We start from the raw sequence: 14,323 nt of genomic DNA on the forward strand, positions 1-14,323 counted from the left end.
AGGCCGAGGGGTGGCCCAGGTGCTCACATGGGTGCAATCCACGACCCGAACTCTCTGCTCCTCGCGTTGCACTATCGCTGACCCCTTCGGGCGGGATTGACGGTTCTGTATCATAGCAGGCCATATGAACGTCAACCCCCTTTTACTGACCGGGAGATGCGGCCAGAGAACTTTGGAGCGCTTCGCAACGCCGCCCCAGTCGGGTGGCAGGCCTGGGACTCGAACCCGGGTTCTTAGACGCCGCTTGAGTCCTCGAATCCCGACGCTGGAGGCGGGGAGGGGAGGGGCGGGGCTTTCTCGCGCGCGGCCTTCTGGGAAGTGAAGTCCGCGGCTGCTCGCGCGCGGCCCCCTGGGAACTGTAGTCCACGGGCTCGGGACAGGCTCGCTGCAAGGGCGGGCCGAAGGCGCGCGGAACTACACTTCCCGGCATGCCGTGCTCCGCCCGGCCCTCCGGCCCCGGCCCGTCCGGCCGGCCCGCCCCGCGGCCGCGGTCCGCCCCGTCTGGTGGAGCGACGAGCCGCATGGAGGCCGGCTGAGGAGCGCCGCCCCGCCTTGGTACGCCGCGCGGCACGGGCCTGGGGCGGGGGGCGGCGCGCGGGGGCCCCGGCGGGTCGAGGTCAGCCCGCGGACCAGGTCGGATGCTGCCCCGCATCGGACCGGGCCCAGCCAGCTCCCAAGCGTGAGGTCTTGGGCCGGAAGGATCAGCCCCGACCTCCGAGGAGTGCGCGCGGGGCCGGAGTCGACCGCGAGGGTCGCGAGGGTTCGAGGGCTCGGATGGTGCAGGCCGGAGGCGGGGCCGGGGGGCGGGGCCCGGAGTCGGGGGTCGGGGCCGGGGGCGGGGTCGGCCGGAGTCGGGGGCGGGGGACCGGGCGTGAGGGGCAGGGTCCCCTCCTCCCCAGACGGCGGCGGCAGGGTCTCAGTGGAGACCCTGGGTCCTTCTGCGTGCCGGAGGCCTCTGCCCTTCAAGCCGAGCAAGCAGAGCTGCCATATGGGCAAAGGAGACCAAACTTCCGAGGCCTTGTAGGTCTTTACTTACCTTGTTTCTGTGAAGAGCTATATTGCTACATAACTTACATGCCACAAAGCCCCAGAGTTCACGTATGCGTCTTTGTGAAAACTGTCCCGAGAAAGGAAAGCAAAGCGCACCCTTCAGCGAGGAGCTCGCTCAGAAGTCCTCGGCTGACTTTAGGCGTCAGGGCAGCCTCATCAGGAGATTGATGGTTTCCAGGCTGAATACTCCTGGCTTTCGGGGTCCCCTGGAGAGGAAGATGTCCGGGCCACCAGCTCGGCGCGCTCCTGTGCAGGCTCCACTCTCCCTGGGCCTCTCCCTTTTGCCGCTGTTGCCCCCCTTGCGTGGCTGGGAGGGAGCCCTGACCTTGGGGCCACTGGTCAGCCTTACAGGATGGCGGTGATGTTGCAGCCAGGAGAGGGCCTGGCACGGTGGGCGGGCAGGCCCCTACACAGCACCCTGCAGTGGAGGTCAGTGTGGGGACCCAGCACTGGGTAGAGTCCGGGTTCCAAGAGGGTTGGCCGGGTGTGGTAGGCCTCCGGCTCAGGTGTGAGTTGGCATGTGCCCTCTGCCCCCATCCTGCCCTCAGCCACACCTCCATAAAGCAGAGCCTGCCAGACCCAGGAGGGTCTCCGGTGGCCAAGGTGCCCAGACTTCAGAAGTGGGGATGGATGTAGGGGGTCAGGGCTTTGGGCCACACCCTGCTGCCTCCCAGGTCTCCAGCCCGCTAGTCTGTCCAGTTTGGAACCCTTGGCTTTGTGAGCAGGCCTAGTGGGTTGGTTGGGAGATGTTTTTTCTGGGAACTCCATCTGGTGCTGGTCAGCTCTTGGTCTGGGAGGCAGTTTCTGGCTTCCTAATTTTTAGAGGGGTGAACGAGAGAGCATGGCTGTCTCAGTCTGCTCTGCAATCATGACAACATACCACTGAAGGGAGCTTAACGGTTTTCTCACAGTTCTGGAGACGGAAAAGTCAAGATCAAGGTGCTGGCTGATTTGGTAGCTGGTGAGGGGTCTTTCTTCCTGGTCTCCAGACAGCTGCCTTCTCACTGTATCCTCACCGGGCAGCTCTCCCGGGTCTCTTCCCAGGAAGGCTCTGATCCCATCCTGGGGCACAGCCTCATGACCTCACCCAACCCTCACCATCTCTCAAAGTCCCCGCCTCCCAATTTCACCCCCACTGGGGTTAGGGCTTCAAACTATGAGGGGACACAATTCAGTCCATAGCCGTCCCTGGAAGGGGACAGCTGCCTGGACCGGGCAGGCGGGAGCCCGTGGCCTGCCACGCAGCCTGCACTGTCCGGTGTCCTCAAGTCTGTCCTGCCAGGGGCACCCAGCAAACCGTTTCCTACGCTAACACCCCATCCAACAAGAGCACCTTGACACGTTCCCTGGGGGTCCCTAATGCAAGTGGGGCTCTCCCTGCCCTGTGAGCAGGTGCATTCTCTGGTGAACCCGACAAGATAGGTCCTCACGGGGGTCAGGGATTCCCTCGGATTTGGAGTTCGTTTTCCTAGAAGCGCGTGGGTGGCGCTGTCATCTGCGTGGAGCCAGATAAGGGTGGGGTCCCTCTCTGTGGACGAGTCTCCTGAAACCAAGTGGCTGGTTCTCTTCATGCCCCAGCAGAGGGAAGCTGAGGTGACATCTCAGTGTGGCACGCCTCGTGCTGCTCGTGGGTGGCTGGGTGGCTGTTCTAACCACCTCGGCCCTAAAGGCAGGAGCTAAGAGCCTGGCGGGTTGGAACGACTTGCCCAAGGCCGTGCCGCGCCAAGCAGCAGCCTGAGATCTGGCCAACCCTGTGGCCGTCCCCCGCAGGACAGGTGCTGGCAGCCGCCTAGAGGGCTGGCCTCTGGTGGCCAGGCTCAGGAGGCCTTTCCCGCCACTGAGCCTGATGCCTCCCCAGGCGGTGCTCCGTGGACAGTCCGGCTCAGCAGTGACGCCTCTTGGGGGGGTGAGCACCGGAATCGGGCAGAAGGGTCTCCTTTGTGCCAGGCTCCCCAGGGTCTCGGCGTTGGTGGCCGCGGCGTGGCCAGGTTGCTGGGCGGAAGCCTGGTTCCGGGCTCCCTGGGGCTGTGCTGGCTGGTGGGAGCTGGGCGCTGGAGACTGGCTTTAGGAGCGGGCACGTCGATCTCCCCGCGAGGTGTTAGCCTGGGGTCACTGGTCGCTGCAGCCTGTGGTGGTGTGATGAGCAGCCAGGACCCGTCGTCCAGAGATTTTGTGGCCAGAAACACAGCCTGCGGGTGTGGGAGATGGAGGCCGGGCCCGGGGTTCTATGGCGTTGGGCCCTTTGCTCCCCTCCCGTAAATATTTAGAGAGGCTCGGATCCCAGCCGTAAATATTTGAAAATGCATCATGGTGAGCGGGGCTGCCTAGGGGTGGAGGGATTGATGACCCACTGAACTTACTGATACATCCTACAAGGGTAGCAGCAGGGGCCCTGGCGGAGGTTGCAGGAAACCAGGATATTGGGAAGTGTGTGCATGTGATAACATCAGAGACGCTTCTCAGAATCACAGGCTCTTGGCCCTGAAGGGGCCTCGGTGGCCTTCCTGCCTGACCCCTCCCAGGCCAGGCACCCATCCCAGCGAGCTCGAGGGGACCTGGGTCCTGGTGCTGCGGTTGGTGGCCCAGCCATCTCGGGGCTCGAGGCTCGTCTGCCCCCTGGGGACAGAGTGAGTCTGGCCTGGCCTGGCCAGGCCAAGTGCAGGGAGGGCAAGGGCAGGGCCGACCCAGACCTGTGACCCCCACCCCTGTGGGAGGGAGGCTGAGGCCTCGGTGGCCCTCCTCTTACCGCCTGTCACGCAGGCTTCCCAGGGCAGCACTGGACGCTCCCTTGAGAAGTTTCTCTAGTACTTTGGCAGCCCTGTGTGAAGCGGACCGGGGGGATGCTCTCCTGGGCTCGGGAACCTGAGAGGCAGGCGGGCCCCAGCCCGGCAGCACACACAGCTTCCTGTTTCTATTTCGGTCGGTGCCTTGCATCAGTGGAGCGCCTTCGTCTGTGAAGTGGGAAGGAGGCGGCCCTGGGAGTGGTGAGGCCTGGTGAGCCGCCGCCCCTGGGGACCGGGCGCCCCCGTGCTGCGGCTCCTTCCCCGATGGCGGGGCGCCCGGGGGCCCAGGCCGGGCTCAGACCCCAGAGCCGGCTCCCCTGCCCCGTGCGGAGGCCCACGGCTCTGCCTGCCGCCCTTCTCCGCTGGCAGGCCTGCCCCCTTCTGGTCCTGAGCCAGTTTCTCTTCCAGACCCTTCCCCCAACCTCGTTTCTTCCAGAAAGCACAGCCGTCCTCGTCCTCAGGATGGGCTGCCCCTGCGCTGAGCCACCTGCCCGAGCCTGTCCTGCCGGCCGCAGGCGAGGAAGCGGAGCTCCAAGCAGGCTGGGAACAGAGCCCGGGTTAGGGCTGGGCTCAGGGTCACGGGTACGAGGGGGAAGGAACTTGACCTAGCGTCGTGTTTATTTATTATTTGTTTTTCCTCTTTGTTGTGAAAGTGCAACAGTGAAACTGACAGGCGCCCCGGGGGTGTCCCACTGCCCGCATGGGGCCTCCCGGCATGTCCCGTCGGTTCACGTGTGACAGACACGGACTCTAAAAACCCACGATACGGCGCCCACGACTGAAACCAAATTAGACTCGTTCCTCACGGGACGGCCTCCAGTCATCTGTCAGGTTCTCCCGCGGGTGCCAAGCCCCCTGTCCTTTGGCGGCCAGACCCCGGCTCTAAACTCAGAGCTGGAACCGGAGGCTCTGTCAGACTCTGGTTTGAGTTTCCGGCAGGACCTTGGGAGGTTCGGGTGAAGTCCGTGTGGCGGATGTCCAGGACACCGTGTCCCGGGCCCAGCGGGGATCTTCCCTCTGCTGAGAACAGCCTTGCTGGGCTCCTGCACCCCGTCTCCCCTCCGGAAGGGACAGCACAAGCGGCTCCCACGTGACCTCGGGGGCTCGGCTCCTAGCTCAGCTTCTTCGAGTTTGTGCCTCTTTTCTCCAACCAGAAGAAGTCTCGGTTCTCAGTGACGACGGCACACCTGTGCTGTTCGCCATCCCTCCCCCTGCCCCTCCTGAGTCTGTGCCGACGCCTGTGTGATGCTGCTGGTAACACGTATTGTCGCCACATGTGGCTCCTGAAAGCGGGGCTGCAGCCGCACCGCCTTCCGCACCAGCCCAGCACACAGGTTCACTTCTGCCGCCTGGTTTTGTGTTTTTAGGGAATTTTATAAATTGTGTTGTATTCCAAAGTCAAACAGGAGGCCCCCAGGTCTGGCCGGCTGCCCCCGGGGGTAACCCCCTGCTGGGCGAGCGGGGGGCCGGGCGGCACGTCCTGCTCTCGGGCGACTCAGGCTCGCCGCCCGGGTGTCCCCAGCCTGCTCTCAGCCCCGCACCGCAGATCCCGAGATCACCTGTGCCCAGGGCCGAGGTCCTGCCCACGGATCATTCCCGATGGACGCAGCACCACGGGGCACTGACCCCCGTGCCCGGCCCCGGGGCTCCAGGTGAGGACGCAGCTCCTGTGTTTCCTCAGGCTTCACTCGTCGGTGCCGGGAGCCACCGCCCGCCATGGAGGGGCAGGACGAACAGCCCCTTCGCGAGGTCAGAGCCCTGGGCTGGGGGGCCGGGGAGCGAGGGCGGGGGCGGGGGCCGGGGCGGCCCCGCGGAGAGTGGGGCTCCCCCCGTGAGGCTCCCTGGGGTCCCTCTGGCCTCTGTGCAGAGAAGCCCCTCACTGGTCTTCCTGGGATGTTGCTAGTCAGCTGAGGGCCCGGGGCAGGGCGCCCTGAGGGCGGGCCGCCTGTGAGGGGATCGTCTGGGGGGACACAGCCACAGGGCGCCCTGAGGGCGGGCCGCCTGTGAGGGGATCGTCTGGGGGACACAGCCGGCAGGCTCTGGGGCTTGGTGGGGCAGCCGCACGAGTCCCGGCAGGCCCCGGAGAGGCGAGCACCGCCGCTCGAACGCTCCCCTTCCCTCCGCAGGCCAGCACAGAGCCCATCGTGACTTCAGGGGGTTCGGAGGTGGTGCCCAGGGTGCTCCCCGGAGAGCCCCAGAACCTGTGTGCGTGCTCCCTGGGTCACCGTGCCGGGCGGGAGGGGCTTGGGCTGGGTGATCTCCAGAGCCTGTGGTGGACCAGGGGCCCCGGCCCACCCTGGGGGGGTGGCGGGGGGGGGTTCTTGAGTGCGAGCAGGGCTGTGGCAGGAGCCCCCTCCTCAGGTGTGGAGGCCGGGTGCCCTGCACAGCCCCACCCCGTCCTGGGCCCCTCGGCGGCCTGGAGGCTCCCCTTGGCGTGGGGCCTGGCCGCACGTCCTGGTGAGCAAGTACCAGTGGCTCGAGGCCCGGAGAGACCCCCACGTGCGTCCGCGTTCCGCGGGGCAGCACGCACCCCCGTCCCTGCGCCCCGGAGGCCCAGGCTGCCCGTGTGGGAGGATGGCCCCAAGCCGGGCCTTGCTGTCCCTGCAGCCGACGTGGACGCTTTCCACCTGCTCCTGGAGATGAAGCTGAAGAGGCGGCAAGAGCGGCCCAACCTGCCGCGCACGGTGACTGAGCTGGTGGCCGAGGATGGGAGCCGCGTGTACGTGGTGGGCACGGCCCACTTCAGCGACGACAGCAAGAAGGACGTGGCGAAGGTGAGGCCCGTGAGCCGCCACTGCTGCTGCGGCAGGACACGCAGACCCGGGCCGTCCCTCCCGCCGTAGTTACTTCCGGCACCGAGCTATCTCCACGGCGGCTGAGCGGCGGTGGGGTCGACCTGGGGGTGGGCCTCCGGGTCCGGCGTGGCTCTGCCCATGGGGCCCGCGGTGAGCTGGCATGTCCGTCGCAGACCATCCGGGAGGTGCAGCCCGACGTGGTGGTGGTCGAGCTGTGCCAGTACCGCGTGTCCATGCTGAAGATGGACGAGCGCACACTGCTGCGTGAGGCCAAGGAGATCAGCCTGGAGAAGCTGCAGCAGGCCGTCAGGCAGGTGCGCGTGCCCGCCCCGTGGGGACCCTGGCCCGAGGGACAGTGAGGAGAGGCGGCTGAGGCCCCAACCCCAAGGCAGGAGCTGGTCAGGGACCCTGAGGGCCCCGGAGTGTGCTGGCAGGTCACCAGGGGCGGGGGTGGGGCCTCAGCTTGTCATGTGGCCCAGAGCTGCGACCCCACTGTGCCTCACGCAGGGGCTCTGGACCCAGAACCCAAGTCCACTCACACTGACAGGTGCCCCAAGGGGGATGTGGGCAGAGGAGCTGGGGGTCTGGCCTGGAGGGGTGAGGGGGGAAAGGGGGCACCCGTGGGGCAGAGGCCAGGCAGCCGGTCTGAGACTGCACGGCCTGCGGTGGGCCTGCTCTGGGAAGGTCGTCTGAAGGGCCGGGAGGGGCCTCTGAGCGTGCACCGTGGGTGAGGCGCCCACCATGAGGCCCTGCTGGACGTCAGCGTGGCCCTCGCTCCTCCCCAGAGCACAGGGCAGGCCTCCCGCAGGGCCGCAGGCACCTCACGCTCTGCCGCACGCCGGCTGACCGGGCCTCTCCCTGCAGAACGGGGTCATGTCGGGACTCATGCAGATGCTGCTGCTGAAGGTGTCCGCCCACATCACTGAGCAGCTGGGCATGGCCCCTGGCGGCGAGTTCAGGGAGGCTTTCAAGGAGGTGGGCCCGGGCCCGGCCGGGGGGCGGAGGGGGCTCGGCGCTTGGGAGCTGCCCGGGGCCTGAGGCTCCCCCGCCAACACCCAGCCTCTGCCCAGGCCAGCAAGGTGCCTTTCTGCAAGTTCCACCTGGGCGACCGGCCTATCCCCGTCACCTTCAAGAGGGCCATCGCCGCCCTCTCTTTCTGGCAGAAGATCAAGCTGGCCTGGGGCCTGTGTTTCCTGTCGGACCCTATCAGGTAGGGCCCCTCGGCCTCCCGGCCCGGGAATGGTGACCAGTGGCCTGAGATACCCACAGAGCACTTGGTCCACCCTGGCCTGGCCCAGACCGCCACACGGCAAACGCCTCTCATTCTCGGGCGGAGCCTCCTCTCAAAGGGCCTCCCCAGCCCTTCCTCCTGCCAGGATCCCAGACAGAAGGTGCGAGGTCCCCGCCCTGGGTCAGCCGTCCCTCGGGCTGGCAGCACGCCCTTCTCCCCCAGCAAGGATGACGTGGAGCGGTGCAAGCAGAAGGACCTGCTGGAGCAGATGATGGCCGAGATGATCGGCGAGTTCCCCGACCTGCACCGCACCATCGTGTCTGAGCGGGACATCTATCTGACCTACATGCTGAGGCAGGCGGCCCGGCGCCTGGAGCTGCCCCGTGCCTCTGACGGTGAGGACGGGCTGCGGGGTAGTCGCTGGGGACCCGCCAGGGCCAGTCGGGTGGGCAGTGCTGATGCGTCTCTCCCCCCTGCAGCCGAGCCCAGGAAGTGCGTCCCCTCCGTGGTGGTGGGCGTCGTGGGCATGGGCCACGTCCCCGGCATCGAGAAGAACTGGACCACCGACCTCAACATCCAGGAGATAATGACGTGAGTGCCGCCCACCCAGCCCTCCGTCTCCGTCCCGCCCCACCCCACCCACGTGGAGCCGGGCTGGGGGCTGGGGGATTGTGCGTCCCCAGCCAGGCCCAGCCCGCCCTCCCTTCCCCAGCGTCCCCCCGCCGTCCGTCTGTGGCAGAGTGTCCTGGCTGGCCGCGAAGGCCGCCTTCCTGGGCCTCCTGGGCTACGGCCTGTACTGGATGGGGCGCCGTGCCAGCAGCCTGGTCTTGTCACTGCCTGCCGCCCAGTACTGCCTGCAGAGGGCCTCCGAGGCCTGGCCGCACAAGTAGGAAGGACAGAGGGAGCCACCACGTCCGTCCAGGGGGCTGCCCGCGGCTGCTCCTGTGACACGGCCGAGGGGCACGGGGGGCCGGCCCCCTGAGGAGCTCCTGGGTGCCACCCCCCATGGGGGTCCGGCCTAGCCTCACCTGCCCTCTCCCAACCCGCCCAAATAAAGAATTATTTCACTGTCTGAGCTCGGGCTTCCCAGCAGCCCCCCTCCACCCCCTCCCTGCGGCCGCTGGGAAGTTCACCGGCCCGGGATGAGGTGGCGGGGGAGGGGTGAGGTGCGGTGGGCCGCAGCCGGCCAGCCCCTACCTCACTGTGCCTTCTCTCCGCGTCGCAGGCGGCGCCTCGCGGGGGTGCCGGGCCAGCACGCGGGGAAGGGCAGCTTGGCCCGTGCAGCCCTTCGCGTGGCTCCTTGGCGGCCCCGGGTGAGCGCCAGCAACGGCTGTGCCTACAGAGGTTGTGCGTTTCTGGCTTTTAAAAGTGTCTGAAACTTTTCTACTCAGGTATTTTTAACTTAAACTGAAGCAAATGTCAGGAAATACTAGCCTTAAATCTGGTTGGGACAAAGAGAACACCTTTCTCTTGGGGTCTCGGTCCCAGGAAGACAGGGGTGTGGCAAGGGTCAGTTTCGGCCATGGGCAGCCAGGCTGGCCTCCAACCGCTGCCCGTCCAGCTGCCCCCGTGGTCTACCTCCAGCCGTGGGGGCTGCAGGGCCGCCGCCCTCTCGGGGTGGAGCCTGCCTGGCCCACAGGCGGTTGAACCTGCTTCCTGTGCAGCTAGTGGTGGGACCTGGGGGTCACCCCGACCCTCAGTGGATGGCTGGCAGCGACCCACCAGGGCCGCCAGTTTGCACAGGAACCGCGTTGGGTGCAGCTGGGCCCAAGGTCGAGCTGGCCCCATACAGCACTTGACCCCGGTCGTTACCTGTTTGCGTCGTGTCCTGGTCACCTGTTTTCGACGTAGCATCTGTGCATCCCGTCAGGGGCCCAGGGCCACGTTTGGTTGTGTCTGTGTTGACTCAGTGTCTAAATCAGGTGAAAGCCATGGCCACAATCTGGCCCGAGGAGCCTTGGGCTGGGCCATGTCCTTGTCATTCACACGCTCGTGTACACGTCCCTTAGAGACTGAAATAAAATCTAATTTTGGAAGCCTGCTTTGTGAAATGTGCGGGAATGGGACTCAAGTGACAGGGAGGGTGGGGAAGGGCATCAGGATGTTGGTGGTACCCACCCATCCCTTGTGGACCCCTGCCCTCCCTTCTAGTCCGCACCCTGGGGCTCCCCTCCCTGCCCAGCCCCACACCCTGGCATGCCGGAGGGGAGGAGGTGGGAGCGAGCCCAGCACCTTGAACAAAACTCAGTGGGGACCGGCGGCTCACATCGCCCAGAAAGGCGACAGTGGGCATGGAGAGGCGTGTGGGCCGCCCCGGGGGCGCGGCAGGAGGCGGCGGGGTGGCGCTTCTCCACGTGTTTGCCCCCCAGGAAGCATGGCCGCCTGCCCTGCGCTGGGTCCCGGGGCTCTTCTGTGCCTCTCTGCCCTGGGCCAGCTCTGAGGCACATCGTCAAAGGCTGGTAGGAGTGGGTGGTGGGCCCATGGTGGGCCAGGGGCTCCAGGGGCTACTGAGCTTCCCTCTGCCCGGGGTCTTCTCTCCACAGGTCCAGGCGGTCCTGCTGGGACCCCAGGGTCTGGCCGGGTGTGGGGGAGTGGAAGGGGCCCAGTGCGTAATGGCTGGGTGGCCTCGGAGCTGTCACCCACAGGTCTGCACCCTGCAGGCTTCTCACTCCCCTGAGGACCCACCTGGGTGCCTGCCCTAAACAGCCTGGGGGAGGGGCAGGCAAGGACCAGGCCCCCTCCAGGCTGGTGTTAGGGGGGCCAGCTGGGCCGAGCGAGGGAGGCGGGGAAGCCAAGGCAGACCCTCCTAGGGCAGCAGGTGAAGGCCATGTTGGACCCACAGGGAGAGGTGGGTCCAGGGGCGACAGGAGGAATCGAGGGTCTGACGGAGGGCTGGGGGCCGGCAAGTGCTAGGAGCCTGAAGGCCAGCGGCTTCCAGAAGGGAAGAGGCCTGAGGCAGGTGTGGCCCAAGGCGAGAGGACAGTGGCTGCGCGTCTGCCAGGACCAAGGTTGTAAGTCACCTGCTGGACTGTCCACGGGCCCTTCTCGGGCTCTGGGTCTGGTCACCCAGAGAACTCTGACCCCTCCTGGCCCAAGTCTTCCCCAGGGAGAGGCTGCTCTCAGATCTGGGTGGAGAACCAGAGGGCCCCAGAGGTGTGTACGCCAGCCAGCCAGAGGAGCCAGTGCCCCGTCCAGGAGAGCAGCCTGCAGTTCGTGTATCACTTTGGCAAAAACAGATGTTACCGTGGGCTGTTGGGAGGGAAGGGCCGGGCCAGGCCAGAGGCCATCCTCAGACACCTGCACCTGGAACAGAGATGCTCTCTGGGCGCTGGCTACAGTCAGGAAAGGAGAAGAGAAGTCTACTTCCAAGGGAACAAAGATGGCCAGGATACAAGTTAAGTATAAAATAACATCCATTAAATTGAAGCCGTCAGCCTGAGGCCTGGGGAGTTACTGTGAGTCTTCACCCTATTTCTGAGAATGTTAGTGATTCCAATGCAAGTTTGTATTACACTGACAAGCAGAAAAACAACAAGGTTTCATTTCTCAAACATATAAAGAGTGCTTAGGGGAGAGCGGACATCCCTCCCGCCTGGACCGTGGAGGGGCAGGCCCCTCCGACCCACCCAGGCCCAGCCAGCACGGGAGGCGCTGACGTCCTCGCCCCACCCCAGGTTCTGTGACAAGCGTGCAGACAGTGGTTGGACGGTGATTCAGAGTTGAGACGGGCGGGGAGAGGCTGCTGGAATTTGAGAGGTGCCGGCAGGAGTACAAAGAGGGCTTTGGAGACTGGGGAGGTAGGAAGGCCGTGCAGCCAGGGCCCCGGGGCCTTGTTGAGAACACAGGGCAGGCCTGAGCCTGGGTGACCACTGGCCGGGGCTGGAACACATCTTGGGCCTGACCTCCCAGCCCGGCCTGCACAGCGAGCTGACGGTGGATCTGCGGGACGTGGGCAAGCACTCGCTGCGGGCCCGCTATGACAGCTTCCGCGTGGACCAGGGAGACCGGTTTTATTGGCTCTACCTCTCGGCCTGTACTCAGGGCCGCAGGTGAGTGCCTGGGAGGGCTGGGGGTTTTCGTACCACCCCCCTGCCCACAAGCATCGTGGTGTGCTGACGTGCTTCCCGGGCTAGGGGCTGGGAAGAAGGTTGGGACCCCAGAGTCCCCAACTTCTCAGCCTACTTCTGCCAGCCTCAGCTCTCTGGGAAAGGATGTTCCTCCCAGACCACCTGCCGGGGGCCCAGATGGCCAGGATCCAGGACGGGGGTGCAGCTGAAGGGCGGCAGTGCCACGGCCCACACCGTACAGGGTACACGTTCCAGGGCTCCGGCGGTGTCCACAACCAGGAGGGCTGTGGCTTCAGCACGCTGCACCACACGCCCCATGGCTGAACGCCCTGCGCCGATGGCCCACATCTCTGCCAGCTGCAGCCGCGAGCCCTCACGCGCCAGCTGGTGGTACAGCGATGGTGACCAGGCCAACCTCAACACACCGAGGCCGGAGCGCACCGGGGCCGACTCAGGCATGCGCTGGACGACCGTGGACCGGCCCTGCGCTCTAGCGGGCTGCGCACTCGCACTGCCACCCCCAGGGCCTAGGCCTGCCCTGCAAGGATGGCGCAGCCTGGCTGTCAGCTGAGTCTTCTTTGCAGGGAGGGGCCAGGAAGGGGCCAAGCTCAGCTCCCACGCATCAGGGCCACGTGGACCCTGTGCTCCAGCGGCACCTGCAGGTACCGGATGGGCCTAGGGAGGTCCACGAGGCCATGCAGCCCAAGAGTGAGGCAGAGGCAAGGTTGCCAGGGCTGGGAGGGCCACTGACCCTCCCACACTGACCTGCAGAACCACTGGAACCCACCAGATGTTCCCTCTGCTGTGAGCTCAGGCAGGGCAGGCAGTAGGGCACAGAGCCCGGCACTCACAGGCCCTCAAACACCCAGTCCCACCAGATTCCAGAGTAGGGGTAGGACAGTGGGGTGAGGCGGCCAGGAGATGGGGCAGGAGGGCCTGGGCCTGGGGAAGAGGGGAGTCTCAGGTCAGGTCTCCCAGGTAGCTAGGAAGAAGGCTGGGAACAGGGGACTCTGCCAGCAGGCCACGTGGGGAAGAGCCCAGGTGGGTCCAGGTGGAAGGGAAGCCGTCAGGCTGCAGGAGGGGGATCCAGGGTGCCAAGCACCTACCACGTTGTCCCCGTTGTCTGTGGGACCCCCCACCCCACACAGAAGGCAGTGTCATTGCTCACGTCGGGGAAGAGGACCCCGAGCTGGAGGGGGGTGAGGGCTTCCCCGAGGTCACAGAGCCGGCAGGGGCGGAGCTGGTTCACACAAGGTCTGGGGCGCCATGCTGGGGCCCCAGGGGGAGGTTCCGAGGCGTCTCCCTTAAGTTGGTGTGGAATCGGGGCAGCGGGAACAGAACAGCCCCAGCCACAGGCGGTCTCGGGTGTGACTCTGGGTCCAGGTGGGCAGGGGCTTGGGAACCCCTGCAAGGACCACCCGTGCCACGCAGGCATCAGTGGGGTCGCCTGGGGGGCCCTCCACAAGCCTCTTCTGAACGGAACCCCTGAGTCATTCTGCAACACTGACCGCAGCTCCTCACCTGGGGGCGGGCCCTTCAAGGCCAGGCTTGCCCTCCCCACCCTGCGCCCACCCTAGGCCTCCTGGGCATCTATGGGGGGTTTCTCTGGGCCAGGCTCTGTTCTGGGGGAACTGGTGCCCAGATCACCAAGGCTCCCACCCTTCCAGAGCGTGGGTGAGAAGAAAGACACACAGGAAACAGGAAAATAAGGGAATGAGCTAATTTCAGAGAGAAGTGCAAGGAAAAACACAGGAGGCAGGCAGGAGAGGTGGGCCTGGGATCCAGCCCGCGTGTGAGGAACCCTGCTTGGAGCAGGGAAAGAGCAGGAGCAAAGGCCCTGCACGAGGGAGTCGCCTGGCCCCAGGCTGGCAGGCTCTCAGCTTTGGCTTCGCCCTGGGGCTCTTCCTGGCCCAAAAATGTCCCCCAACTTTCGGACAGATCTGGACAAAGGTCCTCTTTCCCTCCTTCCCTGTGCGCAGTGGGCAAAGGACAATCCAGGGCCAAACCTCAGCAAAGCGTGGGGCCGGGTCTGACCTTGGCTTCACCGCGGAGTTGGGAGGCACCCCGGAGGTCCCATGGGGACGTCACTCGTCACGGCCACCGGCCCGGAGCGCTCAGCCCGGACTGGCCGGTGCCTCCGGGACGGACCGCCAGGGACCTGCCGTTGTGGCGCAGGGCAGTCATTCCGGACGGCCCAGTCTCCGCCGCACGCTCCAGCCATCAGCCGCAGCCCCGCGGACCGGGACCCGGACGGGCCGGGACCTCGCAGTCCCCGAGGCGAGACCTGGAGCAGAAGCAGATAGATGGCGTGACCAATCAGAGCCAGGCTTTCGCGGGCGCCGCCCCCGGCAATTGGGCGGTGGGGCGCGGGGCGGGGCTTCCGGTCGGGGCACAGGG

The 14,323-nt window shown here is 66.1% G+C and overlaps 1 protein-coding gene and 1 long non-coding RNA gene across 20 annotated transcripts; one reads left to right on the forward strand and one right to left on the reverse strand.

Annotated features, from left to right (window-relative positions):
* Positions 1-450: 450 nt before the first annotated feature.
* On the forward strand, positions 451-9,895 carry TRABD (TraB domain containing). Of its 6 annotated transcripts, XM_067698474.1 has the most exons (10): positions 451-555; positions 5,515-5,582; positions 5,960-6,038; positions 6,441-6,607; positions 6,802-6,942; positions 7,493-7,603; positions 7,699-7,838; positions 8,082-8,254; positions 8,339-8,450; positions 8,572-9,895. In XM_067698474.1, the coding sequence occupies exons 2-10, from the start codon at positions 5,550-5,552 to the stop codon at positions 8,747-8,749; spliced, it is 1,134 nt and encodes a 377-aa protein (XP_067554575.1). In that variant the 5' UTR covers positions 451-555; positions 5,515-5,549; the 3' UTR covers positions 8,750-9,895. The 6 variants fall into 6 exon arrangements, with proteins under 6 accessions (XP_067554575.1, XP_067554573.1, XP_067554574.1 ...); XM_067698472.1 differs by having other exon boundaries at positions 5,960-6,607; XM_067698473.1 differs by having other exon boundaries at positions 8,082-8,450.
* On the reverse strand, positions 3,225-14,307 carry LOC137202633 (uncharacterized). Of its 14 annotated transcripts, none has more exons than XR_010932726.1 (4): positions 13,961-14,307; positions 13,095-13,331; positions 10,092-12,868; positions 4,417-9,871 (listed from the first exon to the last, which is right to left on the reverse strand). It is a non-coding gene; the product is annotated as an uncharacterized lncRNA (long non-coding RNA). The 14 variants fall into 14 exon arrangements; XR_010932725.1 differs by having other exon boundaries at positions 13,095-13,229; positions 13,961-14,305; XR_010932734.1 differs by having other exon boundaries at positions 10,092-11,191; positions 13,095-13,229; positions 13,961-14,302.
* Positions 14,308-14,323: the final 16 nt, after the last annotated feature.

The sequence above is a fragment of the Pseudorca crassidens genome, chromosome 11 (assembly GCF_039906515.1).
Source record: "Pseudorca crassidens isolate mPseCra1 chromosome 11, mPseCra1.hap1, whole genome shotgun sequence".
Classification (NCBI taxonomy): domain Eukaryota; kingdom Metazoa; phylum Chordata; class Mammalia; order Artiodactyla; family Delphinidae; genus Pseudorca; species Pseudorca crassidens.